This window comes from Falco biarmicus, chromosome 10 (assembly GCF_023638135.1).
Source record: "Falco biarmicus isolate bFalBia1 chromosome 10, bFalBia1.pri, whole genome shotgun sequence".
NCBI lineage: Eukaryota > Metazoa > Chordata > Aves > Falconiformes > Falconidae > Falco > Falco biarmicus.
The window spans coordinates 8,166,446-8,185,763 of NC_079297.1; the positions used below are offsets into that span (position 1 = coordinate 8,166,446).

At 40.3% G+C, this 19,318-nt stretch overlaps 2 protein-coding genes across 3 annotated transcripts; one reads left to right on the forward strand and one right to left on the reverse strand.

Annotated features, from left to right (window-relative positions):
• Positions 1 to 4,356: 4,356 nt before the first annotated feature.
• Positions 4,357 to 15,911, reverse strand: DPM1 (dolichyl-phosphate mannosyltransferase subunit 1, catalytic). Of its 2 annotated transcripts, none has more exons than XM_056353997.1 (9): positions 15,756 to 15,911; positions 14,852 to 14,951; positions 13,233 to 13,266; positions 11,017 to 11,093; positions 10,873 to 10,940; positions 9,806 to 9,901; positions 8,264 to 8,332; positions 7,855 to 7,969; positions 4,357 to 4,741 (listed from the first exon to the last, which is right to left on the reverse strand). In XM_056353997.1, exons 1-9 carry the CDS (start codon positions 15,860 to 15,862, stop codon positions 4,637 to 4,639), a joined length of 771 nt encoding a protein of 256 aa, XP_056209972.1. In that variant the 5' UTR covers positions 15,863 to 15,911; the 3' UTR covers positions 4,357 to 4,636. The 2 variants fall into 2 exon arrangements, with proteins under 2 accessions (XP_056209972.1, XP_056209973.1); XM_056353998.1 differs by having other exon boundaries at positions 10,873 to 10,898; positions 15,756 to 15,910.
• Positions 15,912 to 15,980: 69 nt separating this feature from the next.
• On the forward strand, positions 15,981 to 17,665 carry MOCS3 (molybdenum cofactor synthesis 3). Its single transcript, XM_056353996.1, has one exon. The coding sequence runs from the start codon at positions 16,002 to 16,004 to the stop codon at positions 17,391 to 17,393; it is 1,392 nt and encodes a 463-aa protein (XP_056209971.1). The 5' UTR covers positions 15,981 to 16,001; the 3' UTR covers positions 17,394 to 17,665.
• The last annotated feature ends 1,653 nt before the right edge of the window (positions 17,666 to 19,318 follow it).

Below are 19,318 nucleotides of genomic sequence, written 5' to 3' on the forward strand. Positions count from 1 at the left end.
CACAAGAGCAGAGCAGAGGGGGAGAATCGCCTCGCTCGACCTGCTGGTCACGCTTCTTCTGGTGCAGCCCAGGACATGGCTGGCTTTCTGGGCTGCAAACAGCCATTGCTGGCTCATATTCAGTTTTTTACTGACCAGCACCCCCAAGTCCTCCTCCACAGGGCTGCTCTCAATGCACTGACTGAGAACATTTGATGAACTTATCAGACAGCAAGCTTAAAATAAAGTACTTCACAAAACACGTGTATTAAAATTGCTAAGCTCATTCCATAGGATGCTGTAGAAGCCAAAGCTTTAAATGGATTCAAAAAGCAAGCAAATCCTTAGAAAAAATTAAAATTAAAAGGTACAGATCTTTTTGACCTCTGGCTTCAGAAGACCCTGTGTATTCGGGCAAAGATGATACTGGCTGTGTTTCCTTGCTTTCATGCTGCATCCATTGTTGAGCGCTGTTAAGAGATAGTATAGCCATTACTGTGTAACTTCCTTCTTATAAGCTGTTCTTCCCCTACAATACATATTCTTTTAAATTTTTTGGCTTTATGTTAAGAATTTAGATAGGTGGTCTTCAAATACAAATGAGGCTTGATTAAAAGAAGCTGGGGACATATTCATGTAACTCAAAGAATTTCTGTTAAAAAAGTGAAAAACAGTTTAAGTAGAACTAAGTAATGGCTGTTTCACCCCATTATTTGCTGAGAAGATACTAGCTTTATCAAAGAGGGACCTCTATTAGAGCTCTGAACACCGGTTACAGTATTGCAATATTTATTTTTCATGAACTCTCACAGCAGTGCATGCGAGAGAAAAGGTCAGCAGACTTAAAGCTTGTTTTTGCAACGTTTTCCAATATACAGAACACTGTTCAAGTACTGGTGAGGTGCTACAGTGCCAGATCTGAGTGCTCAAGGACAGGGAATACTTTAGAACCACATGTTTTTAGTCACCTTAGTGGAGAAACTCATTGGAAAGGAAGTACCGCGGGCTGAGCTGTGGGAAAGGATGAAGAGGTGATTTAGGCCAGTTCTGGGCAAAGATTGTTTTCCTAACTCAGCATTAACAGTATAGTATTTTATGATTCTCCCATCTACAAGTGCACGGAGGGTCAAATGCCCAAACAACAGCTAGTTCTTCTCAAGTTCAGGCTTTTAAAACTTACCAAAAGACAACTTTTGAAAGTACGTTCAACATTCACCGAGTTATCTGCAGCCCAGTCCCCTTTTTTAAGGAAATACATGTTTTTTTGCCAGGAACCTCCCCCCCCCCCCCGATTGTTTTCATAGTATATATTGTGAAATATGTGTGTGTATATATATCCCACTAACCCAGGGGAAGCCTGTAGGTTCTTAATTCTGCTTCCTTCCCTGGATCCATGTATTAGTTCCTTTCAGCAGTGCTTTCTACAAGTAGCTGGGTGCAGGCTGTTGAAATCAGTTTCACTCTTGTGACCTTTTGTTTCAGGAAGAGTGTCTTCTTGTTCTGATGCCATGAAGCACTTGTTTTCTTTCCCTTATAGTACTTCTTTCTTGATAAATACCATTACCTTTAAGCATAATAGGAAGTATTACTCATTTATCTAAAAAATGAATATAGCCTCGTCACATTTCAAACTTTCACATACTGGAGCATATAAAACATGCCATGTGTTATGATCCTAATTTAGATGTAAAAGCACCTTCCTCCAAACATGATCTCACAAATAAATGGAGGAAATTTACCAGGTAATTTTCATAATTAAAAAGTAGACATGCACACTCTAAAAGCTAGACCCTAATTCACAGCAATTAGATCATGAATAACTAATATAATGGACTTCAGTTATATATTGTTACATAAAAGTCTGAGAAAAATATGATCTTGTTGAGGCTCAATTTATATTCCGGCAAATGGTTTTCAGTAGTATAAAAATTTGAATAAACATCTAAAACTCTCACTATTTGGTCCTTAAAAACTTTGTACCTATTTTCAACTTAAAACATTGATTTTAGCTATGAAACCTCCAAATGAAACATAAATAGATGAAATCTATTCACTGGAGATTTCAGTGGCCCTTTAGACCCAGAGATTTATTTCTGTACGTATCATTAGATCTGATTAGCCTTCACCAAATGAAATTATATAGAATTTGCTGGAAAAGTACAGGCAGATGTCACAAAATGTACAGTTAAGTCACTGTAATCCAGTTACATGTAGATTCAAAACCTACTGCTACATATTTTGTTATTTTAAAGCAAATTAAATGTTAAACATTTGCTCTGAATAGTCAGAAAAGTAGAATAATATCAGAATCCGTACAATTTCACTAAAGAACAAAGGAATATCTCTAAAGTAGTCCACTAGAAAATAAGCTTTTGTTTTAGATTTAATTATTTTTGTTACCGGATGTGACAAATAACTATCTGAAATATGAATTTATCATTTATGTACAGATTTCTCAAATTTTATTTTCTAATATTAACAACTGTATCCAGTATACTAAAGGAATGCAGACAAATACAAACCAAACAGGCATGATTTTTAAGATGTTGCTTTTCCTCTCCTACCATTAATTTTCTGATACAGGTCTCTGGACAGAGCTACCCTTCCCCCCCCAAAAAAAAGAGAGGACGTATTTTCCAACATATATAAAACCATTCTCAGAATAATTTCATCCTCCTCCTTACTTCTTCCCTCCTGCCCCCAAGTGCATATTTGATTTCAAGGGCTTCATAGTTTCTGAGTTCTGGCTGTATCAAACCACAAAACAAAAACCAGCGTTACTCTGCTTGTATTTCGTTAATCAGGATCAGGAACAAATACAGGCTTTACACTGCAAATTGTTACTTGTCAAAGAACAGTTTCTCAAACGTCTTCAGTGAGGTGAATTGGGCCTTCTGGTACCTTAAAGCTGGGTGAAATGTAGTGGGTTTGCATGGCAAGGTTTTAGTAGCAGGGGGGCTGCAGGGGCAGCTTCTGTGAGAAGGTGCCAGAAGCTCCCTCTCCGTCCGATGGAGCCGGTGCCAGCTAGCTCCAAAAGGGACCCGCTGCTGGCCAAGGCTGAGCTAACCAGCCACGGTGGTAGCACTTCTGGGACAGCGTATTAATAAGGGGGAAAAAAAATATCTGCACCAGCAGAAGAAAGGAGTGAGAATACGTGAGAGAAAACAGCTCTGTGAACACCAGGTCAGCAGAGGGGGAGGAGGTGCTCCAGGCACCGGAGCAGCGATTCCCCGGCAGCCCCTGGTGAAGCCCAGGTGGGGCAGGCCGTGCCCCCAGCCCGTGGAGCCCACGGGGGAGCAGATCCCCCCCGCAGCCCGGGGAGGGTCCCACACCAGAGCAGGGGGTGCCCGAAGGAGCCGTGACCCGTGGGCAGCCCCCACTGGAGCCGGCTCCTGGCAGGACCTATGGCCCCATGGAGAGAGGAGTCCAGGCTGCAGCGGTGGCTGGCCAGGCTTGTGACCCCATGGAAGGGACCCACACTGGAACAGTTTGTGAAGCACTGCAGCCCATGGGAAGGACTCACCTTGGAGAAGTTCATGGAGAACTGTCTGTCTCCAGTGGGGGGGGACCCCACGCTGGAGGAGGGGCAGGAAGTGTGAGGAGGATGGAGTTGCAGAAATAATGTGTGATGAACTGACCATAGCCCCCATTCTCTGTTCCCCTGCACCGCTCAGGGGGAGGAGGCAGAGAAACTGGGAATTAAGTTAAGCCCAGGAAGAAGGGAGGGGTGAGGGAGCGTAGGGGTTTTTTTGCCCTATTTGAACGGTAATAAACTTATTTCCCCAAGTTTAGTCTGTTTTGCCCATGACAGTAATTGCTGTCCTTACCTTGACCCAAGAGCCTTTCGTTACATTCTGTCTTCCCTGTCCAGGTGAGGACGGGCATGATAGAGCTGTTTTTGTGGGCACCTGGCATTCAGCCAGGGTCAAACCACTGCAGCTGTCCTACTCCTCTTTTATAGATTCTAAAAATGTTTAGTTTTTAAAGAAAATAGGAAAAGGGAATAATCTGCTTCTGAACAAACACACAGAACACAAAATTATTCCACGCAATTCTCTTTCTTATCCAAAGAATACTCCCTCTTTCCAGTCTAGGAAGAATTTTACAAAAAAACAAATCACTATACTCATCTGTATGTCCTCTTAAACTACACAACCTATTATCAGTTCTGTAGAAACTGTTCTATATATCTGCTTTAAGATACATGTATATATGTGCTGAGGAAAGAAAGGGAACTAATTGATATATATCTGAAATGCTATCTGCAAACCACAGAACAAATATAAGACAAATTCTGTAAATTTTTTTGTCCTTGCTTTTATTTCAAAATAATCTTTAGCTTCTGCTGAATAATGATTAATTTCTAAATGCAAAAGATCGTTTAGCTTTGTTTTCTTTATTAAGACTTTGTCATTTTTACAAAAATAGAATAGAGCACTAGTCTATTAGTTTTTAGTTTAACATACAGTTCATTTATTTCAAGAGGAGGTTTGGGATACAATATATTCAGAGTTTATTAATGGTGGTTCATTTCATTGTTAATTTATAGCAGGTCTTCTGGTCACCACAAATTACCACACTTCTGCTGTTATATAATCAAAACCACACAGATGTCAGAAAATGTTTTTCTAAAAAAAAGCTGATTTAGGACAAACTATCACGTTGTAGCAAACAAGGTCAAGAGCCCCTTTAAGAAGGAAACTATTTCATTGCCTCCCAGTTTAGATTCTCCATAGACACGGTCCACAAATGAAATAGGAACCTGTTGAAACAAGCAAAACTATTTTTAAGGTTCAAAACCTAAATAATCAGAAATTCTGTAAACAAAAGAATGGCCTTTGATATACAGCATGTTTAGACATGGGAAGAAGGCAAGCACCAGATTGGCTTCATGTCAGTTCTTCTTACCAGTGGCTTTAATAATGCCCCATAGCTGGGGAGCATGAAATTATTTGGTTTATCACCTTTAAAGATGATCCAAAGGCATTACTCAGCGGCTGGATGATACACTAGTCAGAACAAACTTAATAGCTTGTGTACTAAAAGCCTCGGGGCTTAAAATGAACCTTCACCACTTTCCTTATGAACTGAATTCAAAACCTTTAAGTCAATGCCACAGGAAGTCAAAAGTCTTCTGCCACCATGAAACAGCGTTCTGCGCAACCTCACCACTGGCTAAGAGATGACATCTGAATATAGCAATTAGTGCATAATTTACAAGCAATGCCTGTCTTTATTGGTCTTTGACTATTTTATAGATTATTTACAGGATTAAGAGGCATTTCAAACACTAATTTTTATTTCCTTACTGTAGTGATCATGCTTTCCAGATTAGTTCACTACTCATAAAATGCTAGGAACATACTGCTTTTCAGTAATTTGACCACGTACAAATGACATATGACAGGACATTCTGCCAACACCGAATGAGAATATTCAAGAATTTCCATATATGTTTGTATGCAAAGTTGAAATACTTCAGGGGCTAAAATAAAGAATGACATTTGCAAAAGTCATTAAAAAATTGGCTTAGTGTTCTGCTGGCAGTTTCAACCAGAAATCATCTGGCAAATGGAACACAAAAAATCACCACACCCTTGCATCTGAGCCAGGCCTGAGGATTTCTCACAATTCTAGCAGATCAGTCCATGTCAGAAGAAAACCGAGGGCAAGAAGAGGGTAAGAAGATACCTAAAAAGACTCAACAATGACTCTGGCTTTCTTAGCAGGGTCCCTTTGATGTCTCAGTAAGCATCCTGGCAACTACAGACAGCCGACCTACAGAGCATGGATAGAAATCACTGAACATGTAGTCGGTGCAGGATGTCAGAAGCGACATTTCTTGACCAGTGATGAAAGAATGGTTAATATCTCACCTAAAAAGAGGTACCCCCTCTTTCCCTTCAGTAGAGGAATTAATCACCTGTGTTTTTTCTGGACTTTATACCTTTCTTGCACACAAAGTCCTACCATCAGTCTTAAAGGAAGCATTTTCAAAAAGGGTATATTCCATGCACTGTGGTAAATTTCACATATGATAAAGAAGTACAGCAAAATGAAACAGATGCATACAAAACTATTTAGGTATAGCTTGTGTCAGTTCATCTCATCATCCATTTGTTCCTTTTAGACTGGCAGGTCTCAATATTCATTTTCAACTTCGCTTCAGAAATATTTTTCTCTCACAACTGTATCTGCATTTCACAACAGCATAAAACCTCCTACTCTGCCTGTAGAATGGCAGCACCCACCAACCAGGAATTAGACATGCAAGTGCCACCTCTTATGAAATTTCAGTATTACTATTTGGATAATTATAAAATTTATAAATATCCTAAGTATTGATCAGGAAATACCGTATCAATGTACTTGAAACATAATGGAAAACTGTCCTACCTCAGGAAGATACAACACAGAGATGATACACAGAACAGCAAAAATACAATAGTCTTCTTTACAGGCACGTGTCAGCAATCTGAACACTGACAAGTTTGTTACAGATATCACAAAGGAAATCTTAAAAGACAAGGCCGAAGCAGAATAGCCAAGCAACCTTTCAGATGTTAGAGACAACCCTTCCCACATGTGAGAAACCAGAGGAAAAGGGAAGAAGATGCTGACATGAGAATGTAACAGATGAATTGTGGAGGATGGCATAACTGATCCATCACAACATAGAGCCCACATCACAACGCTGATTGGGAGCCATTAGGCCTAGTGAAGGCTGCCCGTCAGACCTTGAACAGCAAGACACTTGTATTTGATGCCATACAATGAGTAGAGGCATGTAAATAAATGAATGGTGGGATTAAATAATAGGCAGAAAAAAAGCTATTTGTGGCAGCAGCCTGAAGAGTATAAGCAACCCAGAACTGCATTTTTTCAAAGCCAGAGAAGTGTATTTTACTGTTTTAAAAATGTATAGCAAATAAAACCTCATCCCACCCTAGGTCTCAGTATCGGAATATTATACAGGTGAGGATTTAATTCAGCAACATTGGAGAGCAACATGCGCATGCAGCTGGATGCTGGATGTGAACAGCAAAGAAATTAGGGTCAAACCCCAGCACAGAAAGGATAGTGATGTCGCTACATAAACAAGAAAGGTGGAAGAAAAGAGCTTGGTTTATTGTCTGGAAATACTCCACCCAATGTTGACAGAGAAATGCAATACCTAAGGTTTAGAGAGAGAGAAGCACCAGCAACAGAATTCTCTGACAAGTCACAGTCATGAAAATGATGAAGCAGCACTGGTTGAGACTGGGCTGTAGAGAGAATTGTAGTGAATCATCTTTAAAGACACCAGCAAGAGCATGTCAATGAAATATAAAAGGCAGAAATCAGACTGCTGGAAATACAGGATCTCACAACTGTTTTGAGCTCTATTTCAATGACTGTAGACAGCCCATGCCAAGTTTTGAACCAGAAAATTGTGACAGCTGGAAAATAACAAGGCAATAAAAGATGAAACAGAATAGATCTGAAATAGGTGTTTTCAAATAATTTTGTTTTCTTCAGCAACCTGATTCTTACTAGAGGTGTCTGCACAACATGAAGGAGGAAAGAAAAGGCTCAGCTTCACGGTGTATTTTGACTTCTTTCCCTCCTTTGAAGTGGGATACAATTGTAAAATCGTATTAGCTAAAGAGATGGCAACAGGAAGAGGGAAGTATCCAGGAAGCGTATCAGCCAGGGGAATAAGTAACTGGAATCGTAGATCTGGTATTCACCTGGAAAACCAGAGTTCTAGGTGTGTAATTCCTTTACAACAAGTTGAAAATCTTCTTGGAAGTGCACAAAAATTCCTATGCTCCCAGTAATCTGTATCTACATTTAAATGAAAGCACAATATACTTATCAAAACTTTTACTATACCTCTCCAATAGTATATCCTAACTGTCTAGCCCGAACAATCATCTCCATCTGGAAGACGTATCCTTTAGAAACACATTTTTCCATTAGTTTCTGTAAGACTTCTTTTCTGTATAACCTGTAAAGGATTACAAAGAAAACGAAACCTGAAGCACAATTTCTGAACTTCAGAAATCAAGGTAGTGTGTAGGAATCCTAGCTGTAATCACTCACTCATATAATTACTATTTAAAAAAAACCCAACTTCTAAAAAGTTATAAGAACAACAGTTCTTGCAATCTAGTCTACTATTTCTTACACCCTTCCCAAACACATTTCATAGTCCTCAGTAAGGTCTGTTCTTACTCCAGTTCCTTGTTCAGCAGTTTCTTAATTTCAAATAAACATTATGAATTGCAAACCAGACCCATACCTGAAACTCCCTGTTAAGTCTGATGCACCTGGTCTCAGCAAAACCTGAGTTAGAAAATTGGCACCACGACTGTGAAAGAAAACATGGAATGTCAAAGTTGCTCAGTACACAATTCCGAAAGATCAAGCAGAATTTCTAGAAAATAAGTATCATTATACCAGCAGACCCCCTCCTCTTTATTGCTTAATATGAAACAATATTTCTAATGTTTTCACTGCTAGATTTGACTACTAAATCAAAATCTTGAAATCGAAACCCAAGGTTTTGTTTTTCAAAGGTCAATGATTAGTAGGTTATTGAACTTCACTATGAAGGAGAAATCGTTTTTTTAGAAATCAGGTTTACAGTTTGGTTCTTTATGGCAGAACTGTCAGTACGACTACACACTAATAAAATATAAAATAAATGCATCTGACAACATTCAAACCAACGTTCTTCTCCTGACTAACATTCACTGTAAACTGAGAATAAAAATGCTTCCTGGGCAAACGTGAGACATGGATTTGGAAAATGAAAGTGCAGTTTTAGTTTATGCTGTTTTCATAGTACGGTAACGAATAAGCTCCACTGATGGAAAACGCTGTGAGACAAAAAAGCCAGTCATGACTACCTTGCTGAGGGCTGTATTACACTATGGTAAGATACGCAAGTCTTTCGTCTTGCCCAGTATGATGTAAAAGGATTCCTCTGTAATGTCCGTTTAGCTCTCTTCCCTTTTTTTTTACTTATATTTTATTTTGAGTGACAAAAAGATGAGCACTTATTCCAGCCATTAAAAACCAGGAGAAATCCAAATACAGTCCCTATGGTACCATCCCCAGATCATAATGGTAACACAAATTCTGCTCCTAATTCTTTACCGTAACATATAACCCAGCACCAGCTTGTGCCTATTCTCTTAAATCAGGTGTAAGAAAGACAGACTATGCAGAAACTTGTTCATTACTTCCTCAAAATGCGTAAGTCCCTGCAAACCCGATCTGCCAGCCTCTGTATGCTTATGTGACCTTGAATTTTTTCCTCTTTGCTTTTGGGTGAAACTTCCTCTCCCTAGTGTTCACTATAACTGGTTTCCAGTAAGGTCTTAGTAATGATTCATTGACATTGATCATGTCAGGTTATTCTTAACTTATGACAAATCAGAGCGTCAACAGAGGGGTTTAGCAACTGATTTACTCTTTAGGGAAAGGACCATTATAGCTATTAAAACTACCTAGATGTGTCTTTTAAACTTGACACAAGAATCGGTCTCAGCTCATTCTCTGGATGATGAAGCTGAAAGACACTTCCAACCTGATGCCATGTAGATTTGTCTGCTGTTCCAATCCATTTCTCAAGCCTAGTCATGTAATTACATTCTTTCTTGGTGGATTTTAACCAAAGAATTTGCAAATCATGCGTGTTCCTATTATTTAATACAATTTTGCAGTACCCAGTACTATTAACTGAAGACTCAGTTCAGCTTACACAGACCGAGTTAGTACTTGGAATTATTATTTCTAAATAACAAATCTGTGTGTAAATATCTAGAAAAATACTAACCTGATTAATTTTCTTTTCAAATCCCAGCCATATACTCCTCCATTTCCTTTATATCTTGTTCCAGACACAATATCAAAATTGCCTTCTTTCTGCTTTCTATAAGCAATTGGTTTTATCAGAAAGACAGGAAGAATATTTGTATGAAGGTAGTACAAATTTCAAAATAAGAACAATCACTCTCTTAGTACAAAATCTGTATTTTACAAACCTTTGAACAAGTAGAGGAGAGAGGAAAGCAATAATTAAGGTGGTTATAGCATTATGCATTTTAAAACCTGTGAATTGTACTCTTATAAAGAGCTGTTTCAAAGAATTTTATGATTACCTTTTACCAACTATGTCATAGAATTTCATAGACTTCATAAATAATTTATAAAGACCTACATGCATTTTTAAAGCCTCTCTCTATTATAAAAGACAGACTGATTTTAAATACAGATTTAAATATTTAAATTACACAAACCCATAGTAAGGAGAAAAAAAAAAAAAAGTCTGGAACTATCCTTAGTCCATACCATTCCTGACTGTGGCAGAACCTCATCTAAAATTTTAGGTCTTCAGTACTACTAAGCAAGAAAGTTGAGAATTATACAGATTACTAGCCTTAGCCTCCAATGTAATGCCCGTTGACCATTTCTCACAAATTGAAATGTGGCAGAAATGTAAGAGGAAGGCAAAAGGGAGCAAAGTATTTCACCAATAATTGAGGACAGGGTCCTCTATTCAATATCCCTACGTGCACACAGGATGAAATCATTAGCATTACAAAGTGACATTTATACATGCACTTTTCAAAGCTGAACAGCCATTACAAGGAAAAGAAGTACTTAGCCACACATGCTCTCTGATACTTTAAACTTGAGGATTTTTGCTCCAGTTAGGAACTATTCATTCTTCTGGATTATTTTGGCACAAATCTAACGAGGTCAAATCAATTTTACTTGAATTCTTGCTTTGTGACTTTTCTTACTACAGTTAAGACAGCTATACAAGAATATAAAGCTCCCAAATATTACTACAAAACAATGAACGTTCAGTCATTCTCTCATACTACGATCGGCACCTACCTGATAAACTCTGGAATAAATTTTGGCTGAAATGGAAGGAAAACGCCATCAGAAAAGACAAAGGGATGCTGGGGGTAGGGGGGAGAATCAATGAAAATCGAATTTTAACAGATTAAAACCACAGTACATAAAATACAGACTTACATGGTGAGAGAGGTCAGCATCCATAATAACAATAAAATTCCCAGTGGCATGCTTCATTCCATGAATATAAGCAGTGCCTGACAAAAATAGCACAGAAATAATTTCCCTCACTATTTTAATATATGTGATCTTCTAGCCACAGGCTTCAATTATTTTCTGAAATCTCTACTAGAAAAGGATGAACTAAAAACTCCTAAAATGTATTTTAAAATAAGATACTAGTGGTCAAACATCAAAGTGATTTTTCATTTTCCCTACAATTTCAGCACTAGATTTTATAAATATAAACCTTGGCAAACCCTAGTGCACTAGATACGCACAGAGAACACGATGTGCTAAGTGGATCGCTATTCCAAATATCATTTTCAGAAGTGCCACAGAAAACGAGAAACAGGACAGACAACAAAATAATCACTGATGATTAAAAAAACAACCCTGACTTGTAAACTCAATTTAGTACCAGTGGTATATAGATTTTGGGTTGTTCTCCTTGACACCATGAATTATATTCTGATACTTAATCTGGAGACAGCTTTTTTTTTTTTCTTCCTTCTTACTTTAGCTTGTGTTGCATTTTATTCATCCTGTGTGAACTGGTGCAGCTATCTCGGTAAGAGCTGGAACAAGTTTCGCTGTTACAGTTTTCCTCAATAACGCGAATTTCTGATCACAGTCATAGCTTCTGAAGACAGTACTGCTTCCAAAGATAGTACAGCAGCACAACAGAGATTAAAAACTAGCATATGCCCTTCACTGATCAAAACTACCCAAGTCCTTCTATGAACTTCAGAAGATATAAATAAAACTGAAAACAAAATACCCTCAAGTGATGTCTTTAGCAGTGTCACAGGCAACTAAACTCGCGGTTAGTGAACAACTTGTCTTTCCTTTCTTTTCCATGTCATTTGCAGTTACACAGTAGGAGCATCACAGATTTGTGTATTCTGCATGATTAGTAGGTATGGTCACTTGGTTTTAATCCACAACACTGATCAAATTAGTACAAAGGATGAAAAGCCAGAAAACAAATGTAAACGTATGTAAGCTTTTGGGAGTTTCTTAGATGAATGCGAGATGTAGAAAAAAAAAGTATAGAAAAGTGAATTTACCTAGGCAACTCAGTATCAAAATTAGAATTTTATTTTTGTTCGGCAGACTGGAGAAATTAGCTGCAGTACTTGGTACACTAGACACCTCAAATGTTTTACCAGCACATGGAAGTGGGAGTTGCCAAAACGTTTAGCAAGGAAGGTAGATACTGATTAACAATGAATCAAACAAGGTATTGCATTTTATAATTTTCTCCATTCCTGTTGTAAGAGAAGAGGGATAAGGATACAACATGAATCTTCACAGATGGAAATATTTCCCCTTTATTTTACGACAGTTTCCATACTACACTTTTTAATGTCTTTTACAACTTTCTAGGATATCTGCTTTTTTCTAACGCAAATAATGACAAGCCTGATTTACATATTCTGTGAAAATATGGCATCAGAGCCATAAAACTGCAGTCCCACATCTTTCCATGCAAGTTTTAATAATCTATCTCTGTGGTACAAGATTGGCTCCCAAATTAGTGAGATTTCTGCAACGAAAGATTGGCTACTAAATTAGTGAGATTTCTTCAATTCACATGTCAGTTAATAGGCGAGGCAATACTTCAGTAGTTTGAGTACTGGACACCTGTCAGATGTATTTTTTTAAATTTAATTATAGTCATAACTCACATCGAAATGGTTAACAGTGAAGAGCTCTATCTAAACATCAGAAAAACATCCCAGCCCTCTCTGGAGATTGCACAAACTATGGTCCAATTTTTGAAGCATCCTACAGATGGGCAGATTGCACCCAAGTTACCACTGCCCCCTCTGGATCAGTAGGTTCCACGCAAACATAGCAGCTACTCCTGTACACAGTTACATTTTCTCTCAATCTAGATCACTCATTCTGTAACCAGGGAATGCAGCAGGGGAGGGAGAGAAGCAGCGTGATATCAACAGGAAAACATAGTTGCACAGAACTGTAGTGACCACAGTCTTGCGGTTTAAGGTTTTAGGGAACTTGTTATAAGTATATTGTGATCGTTATATGTGTGGGTTTTAAGCTTGTTTGCTTACAAAAAACTTGATGAAAACATGTTTCTGCTTTTAGACTTCAATTTTCTTTTAAAAAAATTATTTTCTTAGTACTAACCAGACTTAATAAGGACTTACCGAGTCCCAGCTTTCTTGGTCTGGGTCTTAAAAGCTGCAGGATATATTAAGAGATACATATATTACTTGAAGTACAGTTTTAAATTAATTCTAGTGACACCTTAAAATTCACCATTTTCAAGGTATAAATATTTTAAAATGCACTTTCCATTTTTAGAAGTCTAGTTAATACAGAAAAATAAATTTATCTGTCAAAATACAGGAGAAAAACCATTACATTAAACAGTATTTGATCAGGTCATATTTAAAAACAAACCCCTTTTAAGCTTTACTTCACAGTTCTGCAGTAAAAAACAAAATTAAAAGCACCACCTCATGACTAAAGATTTCCTCAAATTCCATTATCTGGAATACAATTACAAATCTGAACAACAGTCTCCCCAGCACCATTACTTTTAAGGAATGACAAACACTAACAGAAAATATTTTAGCAAGTTTCCCAAAGTGATTTAGCATACTTTCAGTAATGAATATAAATTTCAAGATTTTCATGTGCATATAGATACAACCCATGAGTAATGACCATGCAGCAGTATTATTAATCTTGCAGAATATGAACAACCAAACTTTAAACCTGTGCCAAGTATCCTCAGCTCCTGCAGGGCCATATGAAGTGCAGGGGGAGAAGGGGCACTGCCACTAACAAAAGAGGAATCTAAAAAAAATTTTAGATCATCATGACAGTAATTTAACTTTCAGCTCTTCCTAAAATGCCTTTGATGTAAGTCAGCATTTGGGGAGGACAGAGTAGATATTTAAGTAGTCATGTAAATGTAGTTCACACACAAATTTTAAATCTCCCTTTTAAATCTTGACTAATTTTGATGCATTGTCTAAGGGGTCATAAGCAATATAATTAGAAGGAGGACATGGACATGAAGGAGTTAGTAATCATTAGTGCTTCTGCTTATCTGTTATTTTGGTTCCTTTTTTCCCCCCTTTAATAAATAGTTACATTTGAACATTAACAACAACAACAACAAAAAAATCACTTTGACTCTTCCTCGGACATGTTGGCTTCTCATTAAGTCAACTACATACAATATTCAGTAGACATATAGAAAGTGAGAAGCCTCATGGAATTATTTGGATGATGACTCCTGAGCACTAACCAGAACAATGATATTACTTAGGAAACAAAGAAAATTATTTTGGGTTAAAAAAAAAAACAAAACAAAACAGTCCTGTTATTGAGGAATGCAACTAGACAGATTAAAAAACAAATCACAAGACCAGACTAGCTTTCATCTTTCCAATTCCCCTATTACTGCAGTCACTTAGAATGAAATTACATCTTATCCAAACCTCATCTTTTCTTAGGCATGCACAAAGTACATGAACAACCACTATTTGTTACTCAATAGCACGCAACAATGCACAAAGTACTGAAAACATTAACTCACGATTTGGCATATAAGCTCATAATGCTGCTAAGCAGCTGTATGACGATCATAATTAACATTTGTCTAAAGTGGCGTGCAAAACTTAAATAACTTAAAGGATGTTAAAGAAGCATAGAATCCAGGACTCCATTCCACTTTTCTAAGGACTTCAAGTACTTTTCAATACAATAAATATGAAAACAATAGGACAAAAAACTCCGAGAATATAAAACTCACTATTTTATCTGATCCATATATTTTTTCCAATTGTTCAGCAATTTCCTGTGTCCCATCTGGGCTTCCATCATCTATGATGATAATTTCAAAATTGTTCCCACTGAAATGAGAATTATTTTTAGATGAACAAATGGAAAACCCCATTTCACTACCTACAGCGTTATGAAAGGCGTGAAGCTGAGGACCAGAACACAGAGCGACCTCCCGACAGCCGGAGACACGTGCTGCTGCCGTTCCTACAGCCGGGGCTGTGCTTACAGAGGATAAATTCGATAAATCGGGACTCAGCGTTGCTGTTCAGGTCTCAAGCCGCAATTGCTTCACAGCACGCTGCAGCAATATAAACCTCCTCGAAAGCTAAAACTGCCGCTGCGCTTTCACCCGCTTGCTCCAGGAACCGGTGCAGAAGGGATCAGAGCACGCGTGAGACCTCCGATTAGAGTAATTCGTTTCCCTCATTAACCCGGGCGAGGTACACCTGGCTGCATACGACCCCCGATGTACCCGGCGGCACTGGGTAACGTTACTGCCCTCCCGAGCCGTGTCGGTATTTCGTACGTTTTAAGGACGCGCATTGCCCAGCTCCGCGACTCCTCAGCTCCGCCAAACACCAACAGCGGGTGGTCAACCCCCCGAGCCCGCTCCCCACCAGCCGCCGGCCCGCCCGAGGGGACGCTGGACCCCACAGCTGCCACAGCGGCCTTTCCCCGCAGCCCCGACGGCCACCTCCCCTCGCCGGGGACGGGGCTCGCCCACTTCCGCAGAGCGGCGGTGCGCAGCCGGCCCGGGAGCGGGGACGGGGCTCGGCCGGGCCCCAGCATCCCCGCGCCCCCCTCCCCGGGACGGGCCCCGCCGCCCCCTCGCCCCCCCCGGGACGGACCCCGCCCCCCCCCGCGACCGGTACCTCTCCTGGAAGGTGCGCGCCAGGAGCCAGACGACGAGGGGCAGGTTCTCCCGCTCGTTGTAGGTGGGCAGCAGCACCGAGAACTTGTCGGCGCCGCCGGCCGCCATGTCGGCGCGCTGACGCACCCGGAACCGGCGGGGACGCGCCGCAGCCAATCAGAGCGCGCGGCGCGGCCGGAAGCGCCGGGGCAGCCGGCCGGAAGCGGAAGTGACGCGCGCTGTCGGCCATCCGCCGTCCCTAACAGCCATGGCGGACGGCGCGGAGGCGGCGCGGCTGAGTGCTGAGATCGGCCAGCGGGAGCAGGAGCTGCGCGGCTTACGAGAGCGGCTGGCCACCGTCTTGCTGGGGGACGCCGCGGCCACAGAGGACGGTGCCTCTGCCTTTCCCGGCGATCTGCCCCCTCTGCCCGCTCAGGCCTCTCTGAGTCCCGCCGACATCCTGCGGTACAGCCGGCAGCTGGTGCTGCCTGAGCTGGGCGTGCGGGGGCAGCTGCGCCTGGCCCGCTCCTCCGTGCTCGTGGTGGGCTGCGGCGGCCTGGGCTGCCCCCTGGCCCAGTACCTGGCCGCAGCTGGCATCGGCCGCCTGGGTCTGGTGGATCACGACGTGGTGGAGACGAGCAACCTGCACCGGCAGGTGCTGCACGGGGAGGCCCGCCGAGGGCTCCCCAAGGCCATATCTGCCGCGGCCGCCCTGCGGCTGCTCAACTCCACGGTGCAGTACGTGCCGTACTGCGGCGCCCTGAGCCCTCGCACTGCCCTGGAGCTGGTGCGGCAGTACGACGTCGTCGCTGACTGCTCCGACAACGTGCCCACCAGGTACTTGGTAAATGACGCCTGCGTTTTGGCTGACAAACCCCTGGTGTCTGGTAGTGCCCTCCGCCTAGAGGGGCAGCTAGTCGTGTACAACTACCATGGAGGGCCCTGCTACAGGTGTCTCTTCCCCAAGCCCCCTCCACCAGAGACGGTGACTAACTGTGCGGATGGGGGCGTGCTGGGTGTCGTGCCTGGCATCATGGGGTGCATCCAGGCCTTGGAGGTGCTGAAGATTGTCTCGGGAATGGGTTCCTCGTTCAGTCAGTTCATGCTGATGTTTGATGCCCGTGAAGGGAGATTTCGCAACATCAAGTTAAGACCAAAGAAACCAGACTGTGATGTCTGTGGTGACAATCCATCTGTCACTTGCCTGCAGGATTATGAGGCATTTTGTGGTTCTTCTGCAACAGACAAGTGTAAGACTTTACATCTGCTATCCAGTAAAGACAGGATATCTGTAGAGCAATACAAAAAATTGTTGGATGAGCAAGTTCCTCATGTTTTAGTAGATGTTCGTCCGCCAGTAGAGGTGGATATCTGTCACCTGGTACATGCTGTTCACATTCCTCTGAGTAAGCTAGAAGAAAAAGATGAAGAATATCTGGAATACTTAAAAAAAAGAATTTGTGAAGAAAAGCAGAGGACTAACAGCCAAACATCTTTTCCTGTATATGTTGTTTGCAAATTAGGAAATGATTCCCAGAAGGCTGTAAAAATTTTGCAGGAGTTACCTGTCAAAGAATTTGGTTCTGTGTTGGCTAAGGATATTAAAGGGGGGCTCATGGCATGGGCTAGTAAAATTGACCCAACATTCCCTCAGTATTAGAAATTTAAATGGTGAAAAAAAATACAAATTTTCATAGTAAATTCTATAGGGGTCCATCTTCTTTGTGTAATGACTATATCACATGGATAAAACTGGGGATAGAAATACCATGTTGCTTTTTTTAATGTTAACTTTTCTTCAAAATAACCCTGTATTTTTGTAGATGCTTGTTTATTTTTTATAAAAATGTGAAACTGTTCATGGAAATGGAAAGAAATGTGTTTCTTGGTGGTTATTCCAAGCTCTCATTATTAAATAATTACTTAATTGTGCATGTGATGGTTGCAAATGACTCCTAATTAGTACTTACAGCCTGGAGAATGACAAAACACAGGAATCCAGGGCTGAAAGTTTTTACTTATTCTCCTAACTGCCTAAAAAATGGAAACAGTGCATGCAGTGATTAAAAAAAACCCAACAACTTGTTAATGTCTAGCTGATCAGTAGCACTATTAAGCCTATCATAGGAAATTGCCAAGACAATGCTGACAAGACTGTTTTGGTCAACATCCGTTTAGTTCTTTGTAGCAGCATTGTGTATTTATGAAGAGAAGTGCTTGCTGGAAATAACAGCACCTACAGCAAGTGTGTTCTGTTAAAAACTTCCAGAGGCATCCATCCTCATTTGTTGGCTAAAAAAAAAAAGTGTATTCTCTGACCTGTATAGGGAAACTGAGGTAAAATGCTAATAAGATATACATTTGTGTCCAGAAAGTTTGTAAAACATTTAGAAAATGTTTTTGTGAGGGTTTAGAAGAATTCTGAGGTGGAGAGGAGAAGAGGAGGTGAGAGGAAAAATAGGTACGTGGCCTCCCTTTTGCAAGTACAAAGACATATTTTGTAAGCTTTGTCACTGTTTTTTGTGGTAGTTGCATATCCCCAGTCTCACTGCATTATTTTATTAACGGGAATGAAGAGCTACACATACCTAAAAAGTTCTCATAGATAAACCGGATGAAAAGAAAGAAATAGTTTCTCAACAGAAGCAGCTCATCAGTTAAGCATAGTAATTATCTTCTTGTATTAATTAAGATACAAATTTCCTTTACTCCCTGAGGATGAAAAAGCCGCTTGCCATGACTAATCTTTGCATTGTATAAAACAAAAAAAAGTATTACTATTATGATGAGTAGTCAAAAAGGCATATTTTAGTAAAATGTATTTGAGAACAACCATACTGCCTACTTTATTATAACAAACCATGGGTTCTAGCAGTAATAATCTTAAGTCTTTCATGGAGGAGACGGTTACATGAATTTATAAATGGAGAGTCGTATCTCTTGCAATTTAGAGGAAAATGAAAACATTACAGGCTGTGACTTAAAGTAGGTATTAATTCTCTGTGGTGTGTGCCGAGAGTCATAAGTCAAGACCTTTTAAGGCTGGTTGTGGAGGCTTCTGGTGGGTTTCAGCATTTGGTGATTAGAAACCAGAGGGACCTGTTTGAAATGCCTGACCTGTGTTTGCATTTTTCTTTCTTTAATGTCAAGAGGCTGAAACGTAAGAGGTAACAGTAGCAATAATTCTGTAATATCCAGCCTTCTAATGCTAAATAACAGATGGTATGTCACACATCCTCCTGACCTGAGAAATTGATTCCTTTTCAGTTATTTGAAGCAAGGTGAACCTGTGGGCTTGGGCAAAAGTTTTGATTCTAAATCCGAGTGCTACTTGCAGTGGATAGAAATCATGTGTAAAGTCTTTTCCCTTGTTACAACATTTTAGCAGCAGATGTGCACAAATTCTGTGAAAGAAAAAGGAGTTAACATTAAAGCCTGTGGTTTTTGGCAGATGATTTTTCTTAGCAAATTTATAACTGCATTTCTTGTAGCACATTTTCAAGGAGGAAGCCAGACTGCTGTATAGAAGACAGCTCTCAAGGATCTGGAGAACTCTGTAGAAGAACAGTGATAAGGATGAATGAA